This window comes from Rhinichthys klamathensis, unplaced genomic scaffold (assembly GCF_029890125.1).
Source record: "Rhinichthys klamathensis goyatoka isolate OS25496 unplaced genomic scaffold, OSU_Roscu_1.1 h1tg000060l_1, whole genome shotgun sequence".
In the NCBI taxonomy this organism is placed as follows: Eukaryota; Metazoa; Chordata; class Actinopteri; order Cypriniformes; family Leuciscidae; genus Rhinichthys; species Rhinichthys klamathensis.
Window position 1 is genome coordinate 4456803 of NW_026606605.1, and position 21050 is coordinate 4477852.

General features: G+C 36.9%; 1 protein-coding gene across 2 annotated transcripts; it reads right to left on the reverse strand.

Annotated features, from left to right (window-relative positions):
* Nucleotides 1–1564: 1564 nt before the first annotated feature.
* Nucleotides 1565–21039, reverse strand: col9a2 (procollagen, type IX, alpha 2). Of its 2 annotated transcripts, XM_056249735.1 has the most exons (32): nt 20725–21038; nt 19382–19456; nt 18554–18589; nt 17704–17766; nt 16948–17001; nt 16621–16656; nt 16357–16380; nt 15611–15664; nt 15349–15402; nt 14962–15012; nt 13527–13583; nt 12851–12904; nt 11375–11428; nt 11188–11241; nt 10432–10485; nt 10292–10345; nt 10132–10185; nt 9989–10042; nt 9710–9763; nt 9188–9232; nt 8550–8603; nt 8391–8444; nt 8252–8305; nt 7630–7701; nt 7224–7259; nt 7050–7094; nt 6924–6956; nt 5761–5907; nt 4553–4607; nt 2069–2257; nt 1893–1970; nt 1565–1812 (listed from the first exon to the last, which is right to left on the reverse strand). In XM_056249735.1, the coding sequence occupies exons 1-32, from the start codon at nt 20794–20796 to the stop codon at nt 1607–1609; spliced, it is 2076 nt and encodes a 691-aa protein (XP_056105710.1). In that variant the 5' UTR covers nt 20797–21038; the 3' UTR covers nt 1565–1606. The 2 variants fall into 2 exon arrangements, with proteins under 2 accessions (XP_056105710.1, XP_056105711.1); XM_056249736.1 differs by lacking the exon at nt 18554–18589 and having other exon boundaries at nt 20725–21039.
* Between the last annotated feature and the right edge of the window lie 11 nt (nt 21040–21050).

Here is a 21050-nt window from a genome sequence, read left to right on the forward strand (position 1 = left end):
AGACATATCAGACCAATCAGAATCAAGTATTCCACAGAGCTGTGTAATAAAAAGATATAAAGGAATAATACAGATTTTCTGCTGTCGTATCCTTGAGCAAGAAGGATGGAGACAGTTTAATGTTTTTTTTTTTTTTTCAAAAAATGACATCAACTCATTTCCTTTGCTTAAACTAACAACGATCAAGTGCTTTGGATGAATAGATACCGTAGCATTCATGTGAATTCAATGCATGCCGCTTTTCATCATGAACAAGGCTACATATCAAAATGAATATCTTTTATTACAACAAAAAAGATGTCAGATCCAGAAGAAAGAACGTTTAAATTGTTTAAAGAAAGTTAAAATCATTGTTCCTCTCAGATGTTCACGATACAGAAGAACATTGAGTTTTACAAAAAGTTCTTCTTTATTGATTGGGGGTAAATCTGAACAACCAGACGGAGAAAAAAAAAAAAAGAGTAAAAAACTTGAGTGTTTACAGACGAACCAAAAAAAAGAAGAACAATAAATAGTTGTTAATGAAGATAATCAGTTCTTCTCTAAGTACATAACACAGTAACTTGGAAGTGGCATACAGGTTTGCAATTCAGTTAGAGCAATGTTTGGAGTTTGATCCTGAATGCTGATTAAAGTCATTAACTTTGGATCTGCTTAATATTCTAAACCCATCCTTTCCATACAAAATTAAAACACATTTACAAAGATTTACAGCATGGAATCAAGGATAAAGTTAATGGGAGCGCGTCACCATCTCACGTAGAAGAACAGATCAAAGGCGTTGCTTCATGGCTCAAACGGGGACATAAAGTACACATGGGCTGAATCCGAAATCGCCCCCTAAACCCTTATTCACTATTCCCTACGTTAGTCCACTAATACGGTTCACTTGAGCGAATTCGGACAGCTGTTGAACGTACATCGGATGTACACTCGTTATGTCGCTGCATTGTGGGATTGAATGAGTGCACTCAATAACATCCACTACGTTTTGGACACTACTACAAATGGATGTCCCTTCAAATAGCGCCCTATTTGAGGGTATTGGGGGCGATTTCGGATTCAATCACGGTGTGTCAACTCGAGCAGGGGAAGCGGTTTACTGAAGCATAAGGTAAATGAATCTATTAATAAAGTAGCTTTAAATACTCTTTTATTGGTTCAATTAAAGGGGAATTTCCTGGCTTGTAAAAATCATTTGGATCAGATGCATAAAACAAAAATATTAGTAACAAAAACAGCACCTTTGTTTGAATGTCATTCTCACAGCTCTTCTAGTCCATGGGGCATGATGATGATGATGTCATCGGTGATGTCACTGGCAATGTTCTCACCTCTCTCTGTACTGTGAGGTGGGACAGATCAGCATTGGCTAACATTGCCACCTTAAAACTTCCTTTCCGTAGATGTCAACTCATACATATGCTATCCTAACACATACAAAAATAATTCACAATGTCAGGCGACGGCTGTTCCCTCCCCCTCACCATGTGTCCAATGAAGAGAAGGCCTGTGTGCCCCTCTTTCCATGCTTCTCTCCCCTTTCTTTCTAACTCTCTCTTTCTCTCTCTCCCAGATGTTCTTATGTCCCAGTAGAGGGCTTGAATTAAGTGGATGGGCCCTTCACTGTTCCTGCCTCTTGTAGTCTGGGAGAAGTGTAGGCTGATGCTGCCAAACATGCAGCTGCTTCACAAAATCCAGGAAGACCAGAAGGACCAGCTTTTCCAGGGTGGCCCGCCTCACCCGCTGCACCCTGTGGTCCTCGCTCGCCTGGCCTACCATCGCGTGCCACGCCGTCAAGACCCGGAGGACCTGTGAGAGAGCAGGATGGGCCACTTAATTAACCAACTCACCTTCAGGGGACTTTAAAGGTGGGCGTAGTTTGAACTTACCTGGCAGTCCAGGTGGTCCCGGTTGGCCAGAGTGTGGGCGTCCAAGATCTCCTCTTTCTCCCTTTGCACCCCTCTTCCCTGCAAGAAAAAGAAACACGGGGATGATATATACAGCTATTAGGTTAACTGACGGAATTTTATCGAGCTAGATCTACATTAAGACGATTTTTTTGAACCTTTAAGACCAGTGTTTCCTATTTGGCCTGGGCCCCCGATCATGCCAGGAATGCCACGGCCGCCTGTCCGTCCATGAGGACCCTGAGGTCCTGGAGATCCTGGTGGTCCTGGAGGACCTGGAGGTCCCATCACGCCTGCTCCGCCAAGTACCGCTCTCTTAGCGCTCACTGCTACCAACGCTAACTTTTCTGTCAGAAGAATAGAAGTAAAATGAGTTCAGGCAGCATGTATTTTTTGCATTTAGGAACACGAGACACTGTAGTGGAATGAAAAAAAAGTGTAGAGCAGGGGTGTCAAACTCAGTTCCTGGAGGGCCAATGATCTGAAGAGGTTAGCTCCAACCCTTATTAAATGCGCCTGAACCAGCTAATCAAGGGCATAATCCTGAAATCACCCCCTAAACCCTCAATCACTATTCCCTACGTTAGTCCACTGGAGGGCACCACTGAAGACTTGGCAACCAACTTCTTCCATTCCTCCCGGTTCTCTGCTTTCCGCACTGTGTCACTCAGCTCTAGACCTGTCCACTTTCTAATGTTGTCTTCCCATCTCTTCCTCTGCCTGCCTCTTCGTCTACTTCCCTGTACTGTGCCTTGTAATATTATGTGGGAAAGTCCTGGTGATCTTGTGACGTGCCCATACCAGTTTAGCTTGCGTTTTTTTACTGAAGATAGGAGGTCTTCATATGACCCAATGGCGCTCTCAATTCGGGCTTTCACTTCTACATTAGTGATGTGATCTCTGTAGGAGATACCAAGAAGTCTGCAGAAGCATCTCATCTCCACCGCCTGAATCCTTAGTCGTCTGCTAACTAACAATAAACATGCAACATGAAATGGCGTATTGATCAACGAAATGGCACTAAAACTTAAACCTACTTACCTAAAGCTCCATTTGCAAAACTGGCATGCCAAGACTGTCCCCATATTCTCCTCTTTCGCTTCCTCCTCTTTTTTTCAGCATACATACAGTAAACACCACAATTGCCAAAGTGTGATTCATCGTGCTCTATTTGTTTACCACTAGCTCATGCTAATGAAGTTTTATTCTTCTACACTAACTTGCGTCGTAGACTACGATTTAATAGGTGCCATCATCGCACAGTCTACGTACACGTCGTACCCAAGTGTATTACATCCATGTCGTACAGTGTGATTTATAATGATCTGTAACAGGCATAAGAGACATACAAAATCTGCAGTTGAAGGTACTCCAGAACCAGGATTGGGAACCACTGATCTAAAGCATGTTTAAATAAAAAACTATGCAAAAAGTGAAGTGCAAAAACATGAGGTACATTTAAAAAATAAATACATTTTTAACTTGTGCTGTGTTTTAAAAACAGCATATCATGCACGTGACACTGCGAAAGACGCAAGACAGCAAAAGAGCGAGATGCAAGTGCAGTGTTTAAACACATTTTTAAAAAAACGGAACATTTTGTTTTTTCGTGAGGTGCTTTAGTGTGCAAACTCTGCAGTGTTTTCAGACGCAGTCCAACTTTCCTGAATAGTTTAGCTCCATTCCTGATCAAGCCTGTAGTTTCTAGAGATCCTGAAGACCTTGATTAGCTTGTTCAGGTGTGTTTGATAGGGTTAGAACTGAACCCTGCAGGAAAGTGGATCTTGAGAGCCAGAGTTGAGAACCCCTGATCTAATGCATATTTAAATCAAAAATAAATGGAAAAGCAAATCAGTGGAATGCAAAAAACGTGAAATGCAGGCCAGAGAAAGGGAAAAACCTAAGATCTAAAGATCTTTAAACATGAGCGCTGCATTTTTAGAACACGGTCTCATGTGCAGCAGTCAAATCCATCTAGCCAAATTTACATAGAAAATCAATAGAGTAGCACAGTGGAATGCAAAAATGTGTTCTGTGTGGAGACTCAGGCGCTCAACCCTGAAAAGAATCCCTGCAAATAGTGTCGAACCTTCGCTTAGCACACAATCACATCTCACCGGGTGCAACATTGGGTAAATATCATTAAGATAACCACCCAGAGCTGGACGTTCATCTGTTGTACCAGTTCTCAAGGTGTCACACTGACCAAATCTCCACATCTAATCTGATTCCCTGTGGGGAACGAAAGAGAAATCTTTCCTCTCGCTTCACGTGAGTGTGTGGCTGTATAAGCGGAGGTATGTTTGCAATCGCAAGGTTGTGAAACGGTGGGAGCCAACAAAGGGTTATCGCGGGCAACTTCAGGTCATCTCTCTCTCTTGCAAAATAGAAGGCCAGAGAGCATAGCCTGACAATCCCAGAGAAAACAGAACTGTGTGGAAGTCAATTTGGAGAAACGGATAAATAGTGTTTGGCAGGAAAGCTGTCCCTGAGGAGTGATGAGTTGCACATTGATACATTCTGAAGGATGAAGAGTACTGTAGATTTAGCCGGATAGATTACAGCTGCCCTCTTTCTGACACACTGATTGCAGCCAATTTGGATTGCAGCCATTTACGGAAAGAACAATGATTGTTTCTCACCTTGAAGCATCTTTAGGACCACGTCAATAATGTGTTGATCCGTAGCATCACGACCCTGAAAAGCAAAGTCATAAAAATGATAAAAACACTGTTCATGGGATAGCACACCCAAAAATGAACATTTTGTCATCCTTTATCCTTATTACAAACCTGTTTGACTTTGTGGAACACAAAAGGAGATATTTAGAAAAAATGTTTTCCATATAATGAAAGTAAATAGTGACCACAGCTCTTTATTATTATTTTTTTGGAAAAGAGCAGCTTAGAAAGCTAAACATCTCCTTTTGGATTCAGAACAACATTGATGGATGGTGAGTAAATGATTTCATTTCTGGCTGGGTGAGCATGGAATCATGGGAGTTGTCGTCTTCACCTCCACAGCCGACGGAACTCAGGCAGAAATCATGTAGCTAATGTATTAAAGTTTTATTAACATTACTGTGGTATGAAGCAGGATATTGTGGTATAAGCTAGATCGATATTACAAAGCTGGATGACTTGTGTTGCTAAATGGCATGCAGTTCATTTTAAAATACAGTATATTGTATGGTGGAGAAAATGCTGTATTACTGTTACTACAAATAAAGCTCTTTCTGATTTTGCTATGTTAGCCACTTGACAAAATAGTGTTGTCTCTGAGGCATGGTACAAACGCGGTAAATCAAGAAAACAAGAGATTCAAACAATGAGACTAACCGTGTTAAGCTATTCGTTTTCTGTCGATAAATGTATCCAAAAACAGTGGCTCACCTGTCTAATAAAACACATAATATATTTTAAGCATCTTTGGTGTTTCCATGGTTTCTACGGAAACCGAGGGTAACGTGGACATGACGTCATTGACAGGCGAGTCGGCGACGCAATGGCGCGGGCCGTTAAAAATTAAACGTTGGAAACATTTGGGATGATGTTAGTACACAAGTCAACAAAATATATAACATTGTTCTAGTGGTTTTGGGATTTTTTAATCCAAAAATCTTACACACTGTGCCTTTAAGAGATTGAAAGAGAAACCCGATCTTCCTCACTTCAAGAGTTCTCATTATTGTCTGCAAGTGTTTCTACTGCAACCTGTCTGGCTAGAGCAATACTTTAGTTGAGTAGATTTGAGGCATAAATGCTCTCTGGTAAACAGAATTGTTTGTTGGTTAATGTAGGTTGGGAAAGCTGTGATGGAAATTGTTCTTGAGGTTTTGTTGAACACTCACAGTTGTTCCTTGTATTCCTGGCATCCCTGGAACTCCTCTTTCTCCAGACAGGCCACGTGGACCAGGTAAGCCTGCGGGACCCTGGTCTCCTGGTTTCCCGGGATCTCCGGTGGGACCGTTGTGCCCTGGATCACCAGTCACACCTTGCTGTTGATAGAGGCGGCAGTCATTGAGAAAATAAAGAAACTAGGATGTTCACTGTTGATTGTACAAGGAAAATGCTAAAGTTAAATAAAGCGTTATCTTAAAGGTGAAGTGTGTCACTTCTGCACCACTAGTGGTACAAAATAATGTTGACATTTTCAAGTGGTACTTGCCTTTTTTGTGTGGAAAATTGGCAGATTATAAAAAAGAATCGGTTAATTTGGCAAAACTTAATAAATTACAAAGCAAATATCAATTACAAAACAGATAATAAAAATCATTTTTATTTATTAATTTCATGCCTTACAGTCTGCCAAGATAACATCATTAGTCTGGTAATTTTGGGCAAAAGAATAATAATAGGTCTGAGCAATATCATATGATCACTTCCAAACAGGTTTCCTGAAAATGTCCCATAAACCATGTTAATTATTATTTATATACAACTATATTATTGGTTAATATTTAGAATTAGCTTTTATTTTATATTTCCAGTTTGTATTTTACTTCTAGTTTGTTTATGAAATTGACATTTTCATTCGTTTGTTTTTGTCAACTTTTATTTTGTCTGGTTTCCAAGACAACATTTCTAATTTAATTAGTTTTTTTTTTTTTAAGTTTAAGTTTTCTATCTAATATTCATATTTATTTTATTTCATCTTTATGTAAATTACCCTTTTTTTTCTTCATCATTTTAGTTTTAGTTAGTTAATAACAACACTGCCATAAACATGTCAGATTTACCTCCTTCCATTTATAGGACAAAAGAGAAGTCCCGCCCCTAACTCACGCCATTGGCTGGGCGGCTTGGGCCAAAAGTACACACGTCAGGATGACTTGTGTAAAAGTACTCACAAAACTGGGGCGGCATGACGTATTTCAAAACAAAGAACTGACACAATTCACCTTCAAGATAGTTTGTCATGTCCTGCCCTATTGTAAAACAAACAAATAAAGCTGAATCTAACTAAATTACGCATTTCACTTTGCATTATCGGTGTTCTTCATGCTGTCCTTACCTGTCCCTTAGGGCCAGGCTCCCCAGATTGTCCCTGTTAAATGGAGAAATGCAATTTTAAGATGAACAGAAGTCTTCTGGAACCAATCTATTAAATAAATGTATCAGACTACAAGACTTATTTTACCTTCTCTCCTTTCTCCCCAGCCAATCCCTCTACACCAGGATTACCCTGTGAAAGAAGCAGGTGAGATTCATCAATGTCACCTTAAGTTGTTATCTTTTGTGATGTGGACTGTGATGTATGGTTTCTATTTCACTCCATAAATATGTGTATGTATTTATCAGAGGGTGTACTCACAACGTCTCCCTTTGATCCCACTTTGCCTTGAAATCCCTGTAAGTAGATGCAATTGTACATCAGATATCTCTCAGTGTCAGCTCTAATGGATACCAATTTATTGTTGGTAATATCTTATTTTACCGTAAACTCTCCGAGCACACTAAATCAACTGGCTTTTACCGCCATCATTCAGTGTATTAAACGGCAAGGATATTGTAGATTAAAGGACAACAGACATTAAAGTGTCTATAAGAGGATATTTCATATTGAATTGAGGAGGATTATTTGGAGCATAGATGTCCTCTACTAGAAAAGTCAAATCATGAGTGAAGATTGCCCCCATGTGGTCAGACCTCATCACTGTACCAGTTGAAATAACCTCAGTTCATTTACTCTTAATTATTGTGTTCATATGGTTACAAACCTTGTCACCCTTAGTTCCAGTTAAACCCTGACCACCTGGGACGCCCATGGGCCCCCTCTCTCCCTTACTTCCCTGCAAGTAAAACACACAAGATAAGTGAAAATGACAAAAAAAATAAACAATTACTGTAATTTCTTTTGATTATAGAATGAAGATTCTTTTTTTATAGACTCAAAAAAGAAGTTTAGATATATAAATGTACAGTGGGGGAAACAATTATTTGATCCCCATGCTGATTTTTTAAGTTTGCCCACTTACAAAGAAATGACGAGTCTATAATTTTTATGGATATAAATTATAAAATATCTTTTATTTTAATGGCTAGAGACAGAATATCAACCAAAAAATCGAGAAAAACACATTATATAAAGGTTGTAAATTGATTAGCATTTAATCGAGTGCAAAATATTATATTTTAACTTTGGCTATAGTCATTTATGAAAATATATAATGCATTACAAATATATATATGAATACTTTTATAATGCATTATATAAAGGCCTCAAGTAAAGTGTTAGCATTTATTTGAACAAATCCTTCAAACTATTTACAGGTTTTCCATGAGCCTGGGAACCCTGATTATAGCAGAAAAATAAGGAAAATATTAAATCACGAAACTTACAGGCAGGCCAATAATACCAGAAGGCCCAACTGGTCCTCTTTCACCCCTGTCACCCTATCGGACGAGACATAAAAAGGTAAGAAAAGAGCGTTTTGTTCAATGTTAATGAAAGGATTTGTCAATGAGGATGGAAACTGACCTTTGGCCCTGGGACTCCCTCCATGCCAGCTTCACCTGGAGGACCAGGCTCTCCCTGAGAGAAAGAGAAACATCATGAGAAGCCAAAAAAACTAAAACAACAAAAAAAAAAACCTTTTGGATTCTTTGTAAACCAATGTCCTTGAATGATATGACATACTTGAGGTCCTGGAGGGCCTTGCGTTCCCATCAAACCGCGAGGTCCCGTCTCACCCTAAACACAAAAGAGAACAAATAAATGGTTGAAAAGATAGAATGGAGCACTAGTGGATAGTCAGTGCAGGGTAGATTACTTACAAATTGTAGTCTGTTACAGATTACAAATTTAGTAACATAATCCATTAGATTACAGTTTAGGTAATTTATCTGACTACTATTTGATTACTTTTGGATTACTTTTTGTGTATCACATTTGAACCCGATTATTTTGTATCACATTGATATACAAAATACAAAGAGAAAGAAAATGCATTACATTCTACAAAAATATTTGTGCATTAGGGGTTTGTGAGTTCAAAATGTAAAATTGGGAAAATCAATAACTTATGAATAATTGACTGAATATGTAATCAATAAAAAAGTCACTTTAATCTGATTAATAGCATTTTTCTAATTAATATAATCGAATTACAAGTTCTTAATTTTTAGAATCTAATCCAGTTTACATATAATCTGTTACTTCTCAGCACTGTGGATAGTGTAGTATCAACTGACATCCTGAACACCAAAAACTAGTTTATAGTTCAACAACAACAACAGAAATTGTAGGAATTTACAAAAAAAACTGCATAATCTCACCTTAATTCCCAATTCACCCTTGGCTCCAGGCATTCCAGGCAAACCCTACAAAATGTGAAAAATAGCATGCAGGATGAATGTAGTGACCCCTGCAGGCCTCCGTAGACAGCTCCATGTCTGTCCTTTACTTTGTGCTGATATCAGAACAAGGCTGCAATAACTCATCCTGTTAGAGAGGGCGCCTGTATTATGGCTTGCGCAGGTACGTTGTGATGTTTTGTATCATAACCAGCATGCTCCATTACCCCAAGTCGCCAGGAGAGTCATGTTTGATGATGATGAATAGTTAATAGCAAGAGCAATTTCAAGGTGGTTTAAGCTCCAAAACAGTGAGGGCAAGAATGTTACTGTAGGCAGAAAATACACTAAACTTTTACTTTTTATATGTAATGATCCTCATTTAACCAAGGGAATACAATAGACAGGTGTGAGGAAGATGGGGAAAGTTCCCTTGAACCTTTAATGATGATAATTACAGCGTATATGATATGGAAAGGATAATGAAGTATGAAATTTACTTACAGCATCTCCCTGGTGACCAGGAGCTCCAGGTCTTCCATTTTGTCCTGAAGCACCCTTAAAAAAAGGGATAGGAAAGTGCAATATATATATATACATATACATATATATTGCATTTATATTGGATATTATATATTGGAAAAAGAACCCCCTACTGGATGAAACAAGACTTGCTCACTCTGACTGCATTATGCATTATCTTTTACATATGTCATGTGTCTCCTTGAATAATGATGGCTGCTGTGAGGATTGATTTACGAGCTGAAAAAGAGTCATCCATACCTTTATTCCTGGGATGCCAGGAGTACCATCTTTTCCATCAATTCCTGGAAGACCCTGACAGGGAACATTTATCAAAAGATTAAGAGCATAAGTTTAGCGGACCTGTTTTAAATTGCATTTAAATTGACCATCTTTTAACTTACATTCTCTCCCTTCTTTCCGACCACTCCCTGAGGCCCTCGTATGCCACGTTCTCCCTACAAGAATGAATAGATATATGGATGAAAAGTTTGCTAACTTAACATGTAGAATGATAAATGAATGCCTGGATGAATAGATGTGAATAATATTACTAATACTTACAAAGTCACCTTTGTCACCAGGCTCTCCAGGTGGTCCTTGGGGTCCTTCTTCACCCTGCATTGCACAGTAAGCTTATAATTTAAATGTATTTTTGTCAGTTATGAGAATGAAATGTATTAACACAAGACTTTCCGACTTACCGGGCGTCCAGGGATGCCGATTGGTCCTGAAATGCCTTTGTAACCACGTGGTCCCTGTCACAGAAGTTGTGAATTCACTTTAAAGTTTTTTACAGATTGTAAAACAAAGTCTGTGGAGATTTGCTGTCCTACAAATATAACTGAAGTTGTGCAATGTTTGTTTACGTTCCACAGGGTGTTTTCAGAATATAATAAAACCCATGTATGCAAATCGAGCCGATGAACAATTCAGTGGGGAAGCTAATTCACAATAAGTTATATGTTTAATATAATAAGCTTATTTAAATGATAATGTCTAAATTTAAAACCGCCTGGCAAAATTATCATCTCATCTCAAAGACAGTGAAATAAAATGAACCACAGATTTGATGGATCAAAAACACCCACCCTTAGTTATAGATATATAGCTTTCATTTAATAATTGTATTTTATTTTATTCCAGCTTGTATGGAAGCTTGTTTCCATCACTGAATAAAAAATAAAGGTAATTGCAACTTTTTAATGTAATAATTCTGATATTTTCTCACAGTTTATATCTCACAATTATTGTGAGCTAACTTTTTCCCCCAACAAGCTTCCATAAGCGTTAGTTCTATTAACGAAAAAAAATAGTTTTAGTTAGGAATAATAACAACACTGATGGACACCATCTGCTATGTCTCCTTTTGTAGGCCTGTATCTCCTCAGACCAGTCCAAATCATATTTAGTGTAGACATAAACAGAAAACGAGTAATATTTCGGGAACTGTGACTCACCGTCTCGCCTTTGGGCCCCACCATTCCCGGATATCCTCTCAGACCCTGAGGGCCCTAAAGTGATTGTGGCAGAGACAAGCAGACATTTTATTTCACAGGTGATCTTAAGACCTTCATAAAATGTACTGCTAAAATTACTTGCAATCATGTAACAGCAACATAGGCTTAAATTAAATAAATACATTACTGGAGGGCCTGGTATTCCCTGTTCACCAGAGATGCCGAAATCACCCTTTGTACCCTAAGGATGGAGAACACAAGGATGAAACACATATTTACATTTGAAAGAAAAAAAATGGCCTTTTATTTTGGGATATTGTGTGGCTCGTCACTTTGAAGTTATTTGTTTAAATATATGACTAATTTTCAGATATGTGTGTCCTGAATTTGATAGGAAATGCTCATTCCAGAAGCCATTTCACTCTAATATACGTCACAATAGGGAAGAAAAGACTGTCACAACTTTCATTTCATGCCGACTTTAAATTCAACACTTCCCAAAGACAGTCGTGCTCTGAATTACGGCCAAATCCACTCTGTCCCTGTAGTCCATTCTAATGTCCTTGAGGGGCTCATTAAGTCTGATTAATTCACAGGCAAGTATCTTCTCAGTACCTGCCGGCCCCCTATTTCCTTTCATCTGGGTCAATGTGTTCTGTCTGCGAGTCACACCCAGATTAGAGGCAGTTATACGCCTTGAGGGGCTTCATTAGCTCATAATCCTGCTCTGCATGCTGGATATGTGTTTTGCGGGAGATACTGGGACCCTTCAAAGCATGATCTGGATGCATAATAAGAAACATTATTTATTTTACTCTACCAACCAATCAGTATTTTTTGTTGTTCTACATTGTGTGATATGAGGTTTATGAAGTTTAAAGTTGGAAAGGGCTATGTCCCATTTGTCTTTTTTATGAATCCGGAGGGTGCTCACATGCTCCCCTTTGTGGTTGCAAAGTGTACGCACTATTGGCCTCCCTGTGTGACTATTACTAAAATAGAACAATCATAATGTTTAAGTATGAAGACAGGTCAGGTCATCAACATAACCAATCTTTAAATAACTTTTTCAAAATAATATAATTTTTTTATTAAATAAATATGTTAAAATATGTTATTATTACCAATTATTACATTATTGTTGTTGTTGTTAATAATTATAATAATAATAATAATAATAATACAAATTTATTTACATTTTAAATGATTACAAATATTTTACATTTAATTTTTTTTATTTAAAAGACATATTTGTTATTATTTTTGTTGTTGTTAATAATAATAATACTATTTGTAATATTTAAAATTCTTAAATATTTAAATGAATAAATTATAAATAGTATCTGTATAATTAATAAAAATATATTTTTTATATTTTAAAATTAATAAAATATTTTAATTATTAAATAATGTATTTAATATTTCTAAAAAAAGTATTATTTTTGTTGTTCTTAAGAATAATAATATTTTTAATATTTAAAATGATTAAAATATTTAAATTATTAAATTATATATATATATATATAATGAATAATAATATATATAATGAAATAGTTTAATTATTAAAGTAAATTATTAAATTATATAACTATATATGAAATATATATTATTAATATTAATATTATAACAAGGATTCAGCTGATCATCAGAAGGAAAAACCTACCAATTTTCCAATGCTTCCTGGATCTCCGAGTACGCCAACTCGACCTTTATGTCCCTGTGAAGAAAATAATTTCAGGATCAGCCATTAAATTATATCACTTTGTAAAATATCATAGTAAATTAATAGTTCCAGTCCCAGATGCTGATGGGTCAATACATCCTTCCATGCACAAGTATAGTAAAGCTATGATGTAAAACAACTTTGCAGTCCTAGCAGAAGGATGACACTTAGTGAATTTCCTTATGTACATAAAATTTTAATCTGAATATAAAAGCAATAAAGCACTCAAGGCTGTGCTATTTTATAGTCATGTGGGTTGGAGCTTGACCCTTGCGATGCCCTTAAAGGGAAAATCACCCAAAATAGAAATTTCTGATGCATTTACCTGAATGTCTTTCTTCTGCTGAACACAAAAGATATTTTGAAGAATGTCAGTAACCAAACAGTTGATGGGCCCCATTGACTTCTACAGTATTTTTTGTCCAGTACTATGGAAGTCAATGGGGCCCATAAACTGCTTGATTACCCATATTCTTCAAAATGTTTAGCAGAAGAAAGAAATCCATACAGGTTTGGAACAACTTCAGGGTGAGTAAATGATGACAGAATTTGAATTTTTGGGGTGAACTTTATTCACAAAATAGAAATATAAAATATAAAATTCCAACTTACTAACCTTCACTCCCTGTAGGCCCTGAGGACCCTTCGGCCCAGGTGGACAGTTGGTTGGACACTAGAACACACATTGGCAACATTGGATTAAAAAAGAACAACACTAAATCACACAGGCTAAACAATCACTGTCAGATCTGTTTAACTCAAACCCTCACAGCTGAGTGAAAAAGGGCAGCAAGGGCTCGGATATTTTTTCTAGATCTCAGATCACCAGCCCTCTAATTGCAGTAAATGGATAATAAGGATTGATCCAGACAGTACAGGGCACCAGCTGGGCTCTAGGCCGGAGGAGAAGCAGTCAACCAGTCTGCCACGTGATCCCACAAGCCCCAGTGCTGAACAGACTCCTGGCAGGCTGGCTGCAGATCACAGCCCTGGGACCCGCTCGGATTCTGGATCCAGATAGGTGCTAATGGGCAGGAGCCTTTGATGACACCCATTTAATGAAGCTCATTAGGAACATCTATGAACACTGAGATCAATGAAGGGTGTGGAACGTATAACAGGGCAAACTCTGAGAGAATAAATACAGAGAAGGGCAGATTCTGAGAGGACAAAAATAAGAAAGCCAAAAAGATATGCGAAATAAGAGCAGTTTGGAAGACGTAGGACTGAATAGTGAAGGATTATATACAGTACATATGGATCTTTCAATATAAGGTCTGATGACAGAATTGTGAAAATAGTATCAAGTTGTTGTTTATAGATTTTAAACAAATATATAAGTAAATTAGCTTTACTTTTACACTATACCATAAATCTAGGGTTTCCCAAGGACCTCCAAATAAAGCACCGCGAATGACAGCAAATGAAATCAATCAACTCTGCAACCACATTCTCAACAATAGCTTTTATATATAAATATATATATTTTTTAACAAACTTTTTATATATTGTATTTTTTAGTTTATGCATAAAAACCTTTCTTTTTCTCTTAAATCTATAAAAATTAAAAACAATATATAAGAATATTATCATCCTATCATCTTCATAAATACTGTTAATTTATCTTTAATTAATTGTATTATCTAAAGGCTTTTTAGATATTTTTTACTGGAAAACAAGTCAAGAAAATTGAGGATTTTTTGAAATTTTCACTGGAAAAACAAGTCAAAAAGACTAACAAAAAAATGCATTAAGAAGTTATTTTTCACGGTGTAGCCAATTTTTTATATATTGTACAGTATCATTGTTTCCTTTTGTGATTATATGATTGGCTGTTCATTTATTCTCTTATAAACTTGAACCTTTTTTGCATAAAGTCCACTGTTGTGATGCTATTATTCATTTTGGAGCTGACTGGTTTTGTTTGAGGCTTAAAGCTCTTTAAATCCTGTGTTTTTTTATGTCTATGGAAATAATGAATGAGAATCTACTTTGGAATTCAGACTGCTGGAAAAGTTGTGGCACATCATGGTTTGCAGACACAACCTTACCTGGAAGTCAGCGCTGCCTTCCTCTAAACCCAAAAACTTTCCTGGCGGACCCTGAAAATGACAATGACATAAATAAATTGAGAAAGAAGATATAAATGCAGGTGGCTTGGAAGAAATAAATATGTTTGGAGAGTTTATTTATCATGGAGTGAAAAGGTTCTGAAGCAGATCCCAAATGGATGCCTTCAAGAAATGAAATGAAATAGAGTAGAAAATGAAATAAAACGTACGCCCAGAAATGCAGTATGAGATGAGATGTCATTTTACACTCTTCTGACACTGATTTATTATCAGCCCTACAGCTTTATACACAGAATTAGATTTTGTGGTTTCACTTGAGAAGACTACATTTCAAAGTGAAGTAAATGAAACATTACTGTGACTTACAGGCTTGCCTGAAGGTCCGGGTAATCCTGGAGGTCCAGGACTTCCCAAGACACCCTGTGATGAGAGATGCGAGAGCAAGCATGCATCAGTTCAGTGATCCATTTAATTAAATGGGTTTACCGAGTGATGTTTTACCACTAAAACTATTTATGCTACAACGAAAACAGTTGTCTTAGCTAGTAACAAAGGTTAAGAATGAACAGCATTCTTAAACAGGAAAGATTTATGTACTATCATGTTATTAGGAAGATGTAAGACCTACCTTTTGCCCAGTAGACCCAATTTGTCCAGGAAGTCCAATGGGGCCTGGTGCTCCCTGTAATGAGATAATGAACAGTGAAATTAGACACTTGTTTATTAATCCAATACATAATAAGCATAGAAGAAACCTCTGTGGGCCAAGATCTCGTATGGTTTTGTACGGTTTGCACTGCAAAAGCCTTTAGAGCATGCACAATAGTTTTCAAGCAAACAGTAAAAGTGCACAAATCATTCTCACTGAAATTGCATGTGAGAAAATGTTGAAAAAACAAATCACTTTCAACATCTGGTCAAAAGTCAAAGCTCCTGTATAATTGGCATATGCATATTTATAGGGCATGATTCATCGGTGCATGTTATTCTAGTAGCCTAAAAAAAATGTTTTTGTAATCTCCTCATTCATGGTGATTTTTTATGAATCAACCCCTCCAACTTCCAAAGATCCCACCCTACATTTTATTCACTAAGGCCTGGTTCCACAGATAGGACTTAGATTAAGCCAGGATTAGGCTTTAATTTAATTAGGACATTTAAATAGCTTTAATAAACGTTCCATAGAAACAAAACCATTACTGGTGTGCATCCTGATATTTTAAGATGTCAGTGCAAGTTGCTTTCGGTCAAAACAGCTCAAACATGTCATTTAGTCTGGGACTAGTCTTTCAAACCTTGTTTGTGAAACCGCAGGATTTCACTTGGAATAATGAGGATAAGGAAGAAAAATGGCTTGTGAATTGGCTTACTTACAGGAAGTCCAGGCAGTCCAGGTCCCTGAAGTTAAAAAAAAAAAAAAAAAAAAATGATTAGCAACAGAGCTTGATTGTAGTCCATTAGCACTGGAATACAGCACATTGTGTCTGTAGAAATACTCAAACATCAAAAATCAGGTCGGAAATGTTACTGTTTTGTGTACTACAGCGTCACCTGTCGAATAGTTTGAGAAACTGCAAGTGGTGGACTCGCAGCATTATTTTTGTTCAACAAATTCCTTACATATTTTTTTATACTTACAGGTCGCCCTGGTGGTCCACCCGGCCCTGGCTGACCCTGTGAAAATCAATAAAACGTCATGTGGAATTAGATGTGTTCCATTCTTTACACAATTTTAGACTAACAACGACGATATATTATTCATAACACCCTCAGAATGCATACATGACATTCATTATTCATGATATTCTTTTCAGTCATTGTCCTCTATTATCATCTTTCCAACATTTAAAGATATGTTGTGTGTGTTTGTATTGTGTGTTGGTTGGCCAACTGATTGCACACTAGAATAGAGTAGATTGTGTGTATGCTGCATCTATGAAGAAAAATAAAATATAAATTCGTCACCTTTGGTCCAGGATTACCACGAGGACCCCTCTCACCCTTAGCACCAATCAAACCCTGGAGAGATAACAGAGGAAAACAAGCCTTCAGAATAATAATCAAACAGTAACCATTTAGAATCATGTAAACACCTCTAATATGATTCAAAGGCCGGGTTAAGCAGGTGATTTAGTTGGGGACACTTAATATTCAGCAATATGCACTGAACTGAGCTGGATGATGACATCACTGCTTTATAGATGAACTTTTTTTAGAGCTGCTTTACAGCAGAATTCTGTTTGCAACATTGATCATTATTTTGCTGCTTTGAAACAATCTGTATTGTATAAAGCGCTATATAAATAATGGCAACGACTTGATTCATAAGCATAACATTTAATACGTAAAGATCTTTTTTAAAGATACTTTTATACATTGACATCTTACTACAAACATTTCAGAGAGAGGAAAACCAGGGACTGGCATTCCAGAACAGATTAAGTGGTAAATCCAATAAGGAATGTTTGCTTCTTAGCATGTGACTGAGAAAGTCTTGCTCATTAGGACCAAGATCTCTTTTCTCAGTCTCACGCCAACATTTTCAGAGGGTAGGTGTGAATAACCTTCATCAGAACAGGATTTCAAATGTCATTATTCATTATGAATCAAATGTATTGATTGAAAACAAGATTTAGCTCCAAACTACAAACTTAACTGCCTTTTTTTAATGGCTGAGCTATAGTATAAATATGTCAGTCCTGAATTGTAGGTGTCACTCACATCAATGCCATCCTCCCCTGGAGATCCATCAGGACCAGGTTCCCCTGCCTCTCCCTTTTGACCCTGTAAAGTGATTCACACATGAAAAAGTTTAAATACTTGTATAATACACTCAGTTCTTTGAGTTTGAGTTTTAAATGCATTTATTTTTATTAAATAAATTGGTTACACTTTATTTTAAGGTTTTTTTTGTTACACTGTAATTATACATTTAAGTACTGAGTATGAGTAATATTAAGTAACTGCATGTACGTACTATAGGGTTAGGATATGGGTTTAGTTTAGGGTTAGTTGCATGTAATTATGAATAATTTATAGTTATTACTATAGTAACTACATGTAACATATGTTTGTTGCAATGTTGCAATGACGCTGTAAAATAAAGTATTACCAATAAATTTAAATATTGTTCATATAGCCTACACTACCGTTCAAAAGTTTGGGATCAGTACGATTTTTCATTTTAAAGAAAAGACGCATCAAATTAATCAAAAATGACTTCTTGAATGACTTCAAAAAAGCTGTTCTTTTGAACTTTCTGTTCATCAAAGAATCATGGAAAAAAAGCATCATGGTTTCTGCAAAAAAGATATTAATTAGCACAACTGTTTTAAAAATTGATAATAATAATAAATGTTTCTTGAGCAGCAAACCAGCATATTAGAAAGATTTCTGAAGGATCATGTGACACTGAAGACTGGAGTAATGATGAAAATTCAGCTTTGCTATCACAGGAATAAATGGCATTTTAATATATATGAAAATATAAAACAGGTTTTTAATTTTACCTTTAAATGGTTATGTAAGTATATAAAATGCAAATTTATGATCAACTTTTATAGTCACTTACTAGTGGTCCGGGAGGTCCAGGAGGACCCTTCTCACCCTATAAAGGGAAATACAACAGTAGCAAAGATGGACTGTGAGACTGTGACAATATAAAGTATGGGACAAATCCCTAACAGACAAAAAAAAATCATCCAGTTTCTTCTATAGCAAAATTTCAGGGAATTAATAATAATGCTTTTTGCAAAAAACAAAAACAAACAAGAGTACAATAAAATATATAACTTAATCTGAAATATTCAACCTCAATTCTCACAGCCATTGCAAAAGCTAGCATGTTAGCATAGACCTATATAAAATGTCAAAGAAATGTATATAAAAAAGTAAATAAATGAATGTACGTAAAACTCCACCCACAAACAAGCTCCTCCTCCATCCTGACCTCTTTATAAAGTCAGATTTAAAATATTTTTTGCGTCAGAGTTCTGTATATCTCCCTTTATGCATATTTCACTATTTATGACTATAAAATCTAAATATCCTACAGTATTTGTAGAAGCTCATGGGAGAACGCTGGGATCCTGTTTCTGTTTTTTCTATGCTATGTATCAGTCGGACTTGTTGTATATCCTGCTGAGTGTCTTTATACTGAACCCATCTAGGCCACAAGCGTATCAAATAACCAACATCTACTAGCTCTCTCTCTCTCTCAATATGGGAAAGAGGCAACCCTCTAACAGAACCCTTTTGTGTGATTATTTTTATTTTGTGCGCCCTCTATTGGCAAGATTTTGGTAGTGCAGATGAACTCGGGGCCCATGAAACCAGGTGCACAATGACTGTCTTTGTACCAGCTCGACCTGTGGTACAGCCAAGCGGCTCCAATACTCACATCAATGCCGTCGGCACCGGGCGTTCCAGCGGGACCAGGGAGACCAGGAGGGCCCTGGGGTCCAGGTGGACCGGTCTAAAATTAAACACAGAGTTTTTAATTTCATCAATACTGAAGCCTTTACATTGATGTGCACCGCCAGTCGCTTTAATATAAACAGCGTTCTATATTTCACTTCCACAAACCTAGCAATTTATTATAAAATAATTTGTTAACAATTAAAAAATGAAATTAGTTGAATCTCTCTTGTATACGTCTAATTATAAGTCTAATTTTGGATAATAAACAAACAAATAAAGCCTATATTGTTCTGTAATTGTGACCTCAGACAAGTATTTATATGCTATTGTAGTATAGTATTTATTAACATTTTTAATTAGATCATTTTTATATTTTCAGTTTTCAAATGTTTTAGCAATTTTGTTATGTGCTTTTGTCATCTTTTTTTTTTTTAAATAGTTCATTTATTCAGTTTTTCAAGCATATGTTTACAGCTTCTTTTATTCCAGCTTACTGAAAATGACTTAGTTTTAGCTGACACTGCAAACACTGCCTCAGACATGTTTACTTCCTTAAATTTGATAGACAGAACAAGGTTTGTGATGAAAACCTAATTAAAGTCCTTGGCTAGATGATCAGGGCATCCGGGGTGGGAAAAGAGAGGCTGGGAATGTTTACTCAGACCCTCCCCCATTCAGCATCAAAGATAGATCTGTTTTTCAATGCATGAGTTTATAAGATGGTGGATTCAAAATAAGTACACATTCATTGGGTCCATTGCATTTTATTGCATATGAGCTTCATGCATGCATTTTTCTCTGAGGTGGTTCATCTAAATTGTAACAAGTATGTGTAATTCTATGTCTGTTTGAATAGCAGCTTCAGTGTATTTTCAATGGGCTCTTTGTAATATCTCCGTTTCTACCTTCTCCTCTCTCTGTTTATTCGTCTGATGTTCACTTTCTGCTTCATATTTTATTCAGCGGGTCTCCATTTACTCATTTCAGTTACTAAAACTGAATTGTTTAAGCTTTCAGAATCAAAATATAGCACTGCTGAGGATAGTATATTGCTCAATGCCAGGCCTGCATGCTGTATAAAGCCACTTAGGTAAACTTTTAGAAGATTACACAAAGAAACTGAACAACTTTGAGGATCAAAAGTTTCCTGTAAACAGGTCACCTACCAAACTAGTCAACCATAGAATGAATTTGATCTAAATGAATCCACAGTAAATCATATCTCAATCCTTAAGATGTTCTCCAAGATACATGATCTTACTTGACACCAAAACCAAGATCATCCAGCATCAAGAAAAAGTAGATAAGCGCAGCCAAACTCACCACTTGCGATAAGGCCAAGCAGAGCGCCTGCAACAGGACCAAGCTTCTGAAGATCATGAAGAATCTAGCCATGGTGAAGATTCACTATCGTCCCAACGGTTTCTCCAAACCTTGCCACCCTCTCTCCTGGCTTCTCAGCCCAGGATGGTGGATCCAGGGAAAAAGAAAGGTGTGTGTATGTGAGTGTGTGCGCTGCCCAGGACAGGGAAGAAAAACACAGTGTGCAGGGACCTGAGGGGAGGATTGAGAGAGGTGTAACCCAGCCCTACAGCCAGCCCCTGAGAACTCAGGGAGCTCAGAGAACCCAGAGAACACACTGAGGACCG

What these genes read in the sequence shown, in the direction of transcription:
- col9a2 (XM_056249735.1), bottom strand. Translation starts at nt 20,796, where the DNA reads ATGGCTAGATTCTTCATGATCTTCAGAAGCTTGGTCCTGTTGCAGGCG. An exon ending in CCGGACCTTCAGGCAAGCCT is followed by an intron (nt 15,013 to 15,348) that starts GTAAGTCACAGT and finishes TGTCATTTTCAG; the next exon opens with GGTCCGCCAGGAAAGTTTTT. An exon ending in AAGGCCCTCCAGGACCTCAA is followed by an intron (nt 8,445 to 8,549) that starts GTATGTCATATC and finishes TCTTTCTCTCAG; the next exon opens with GGAGAGCCTGGTCCTCCAGG.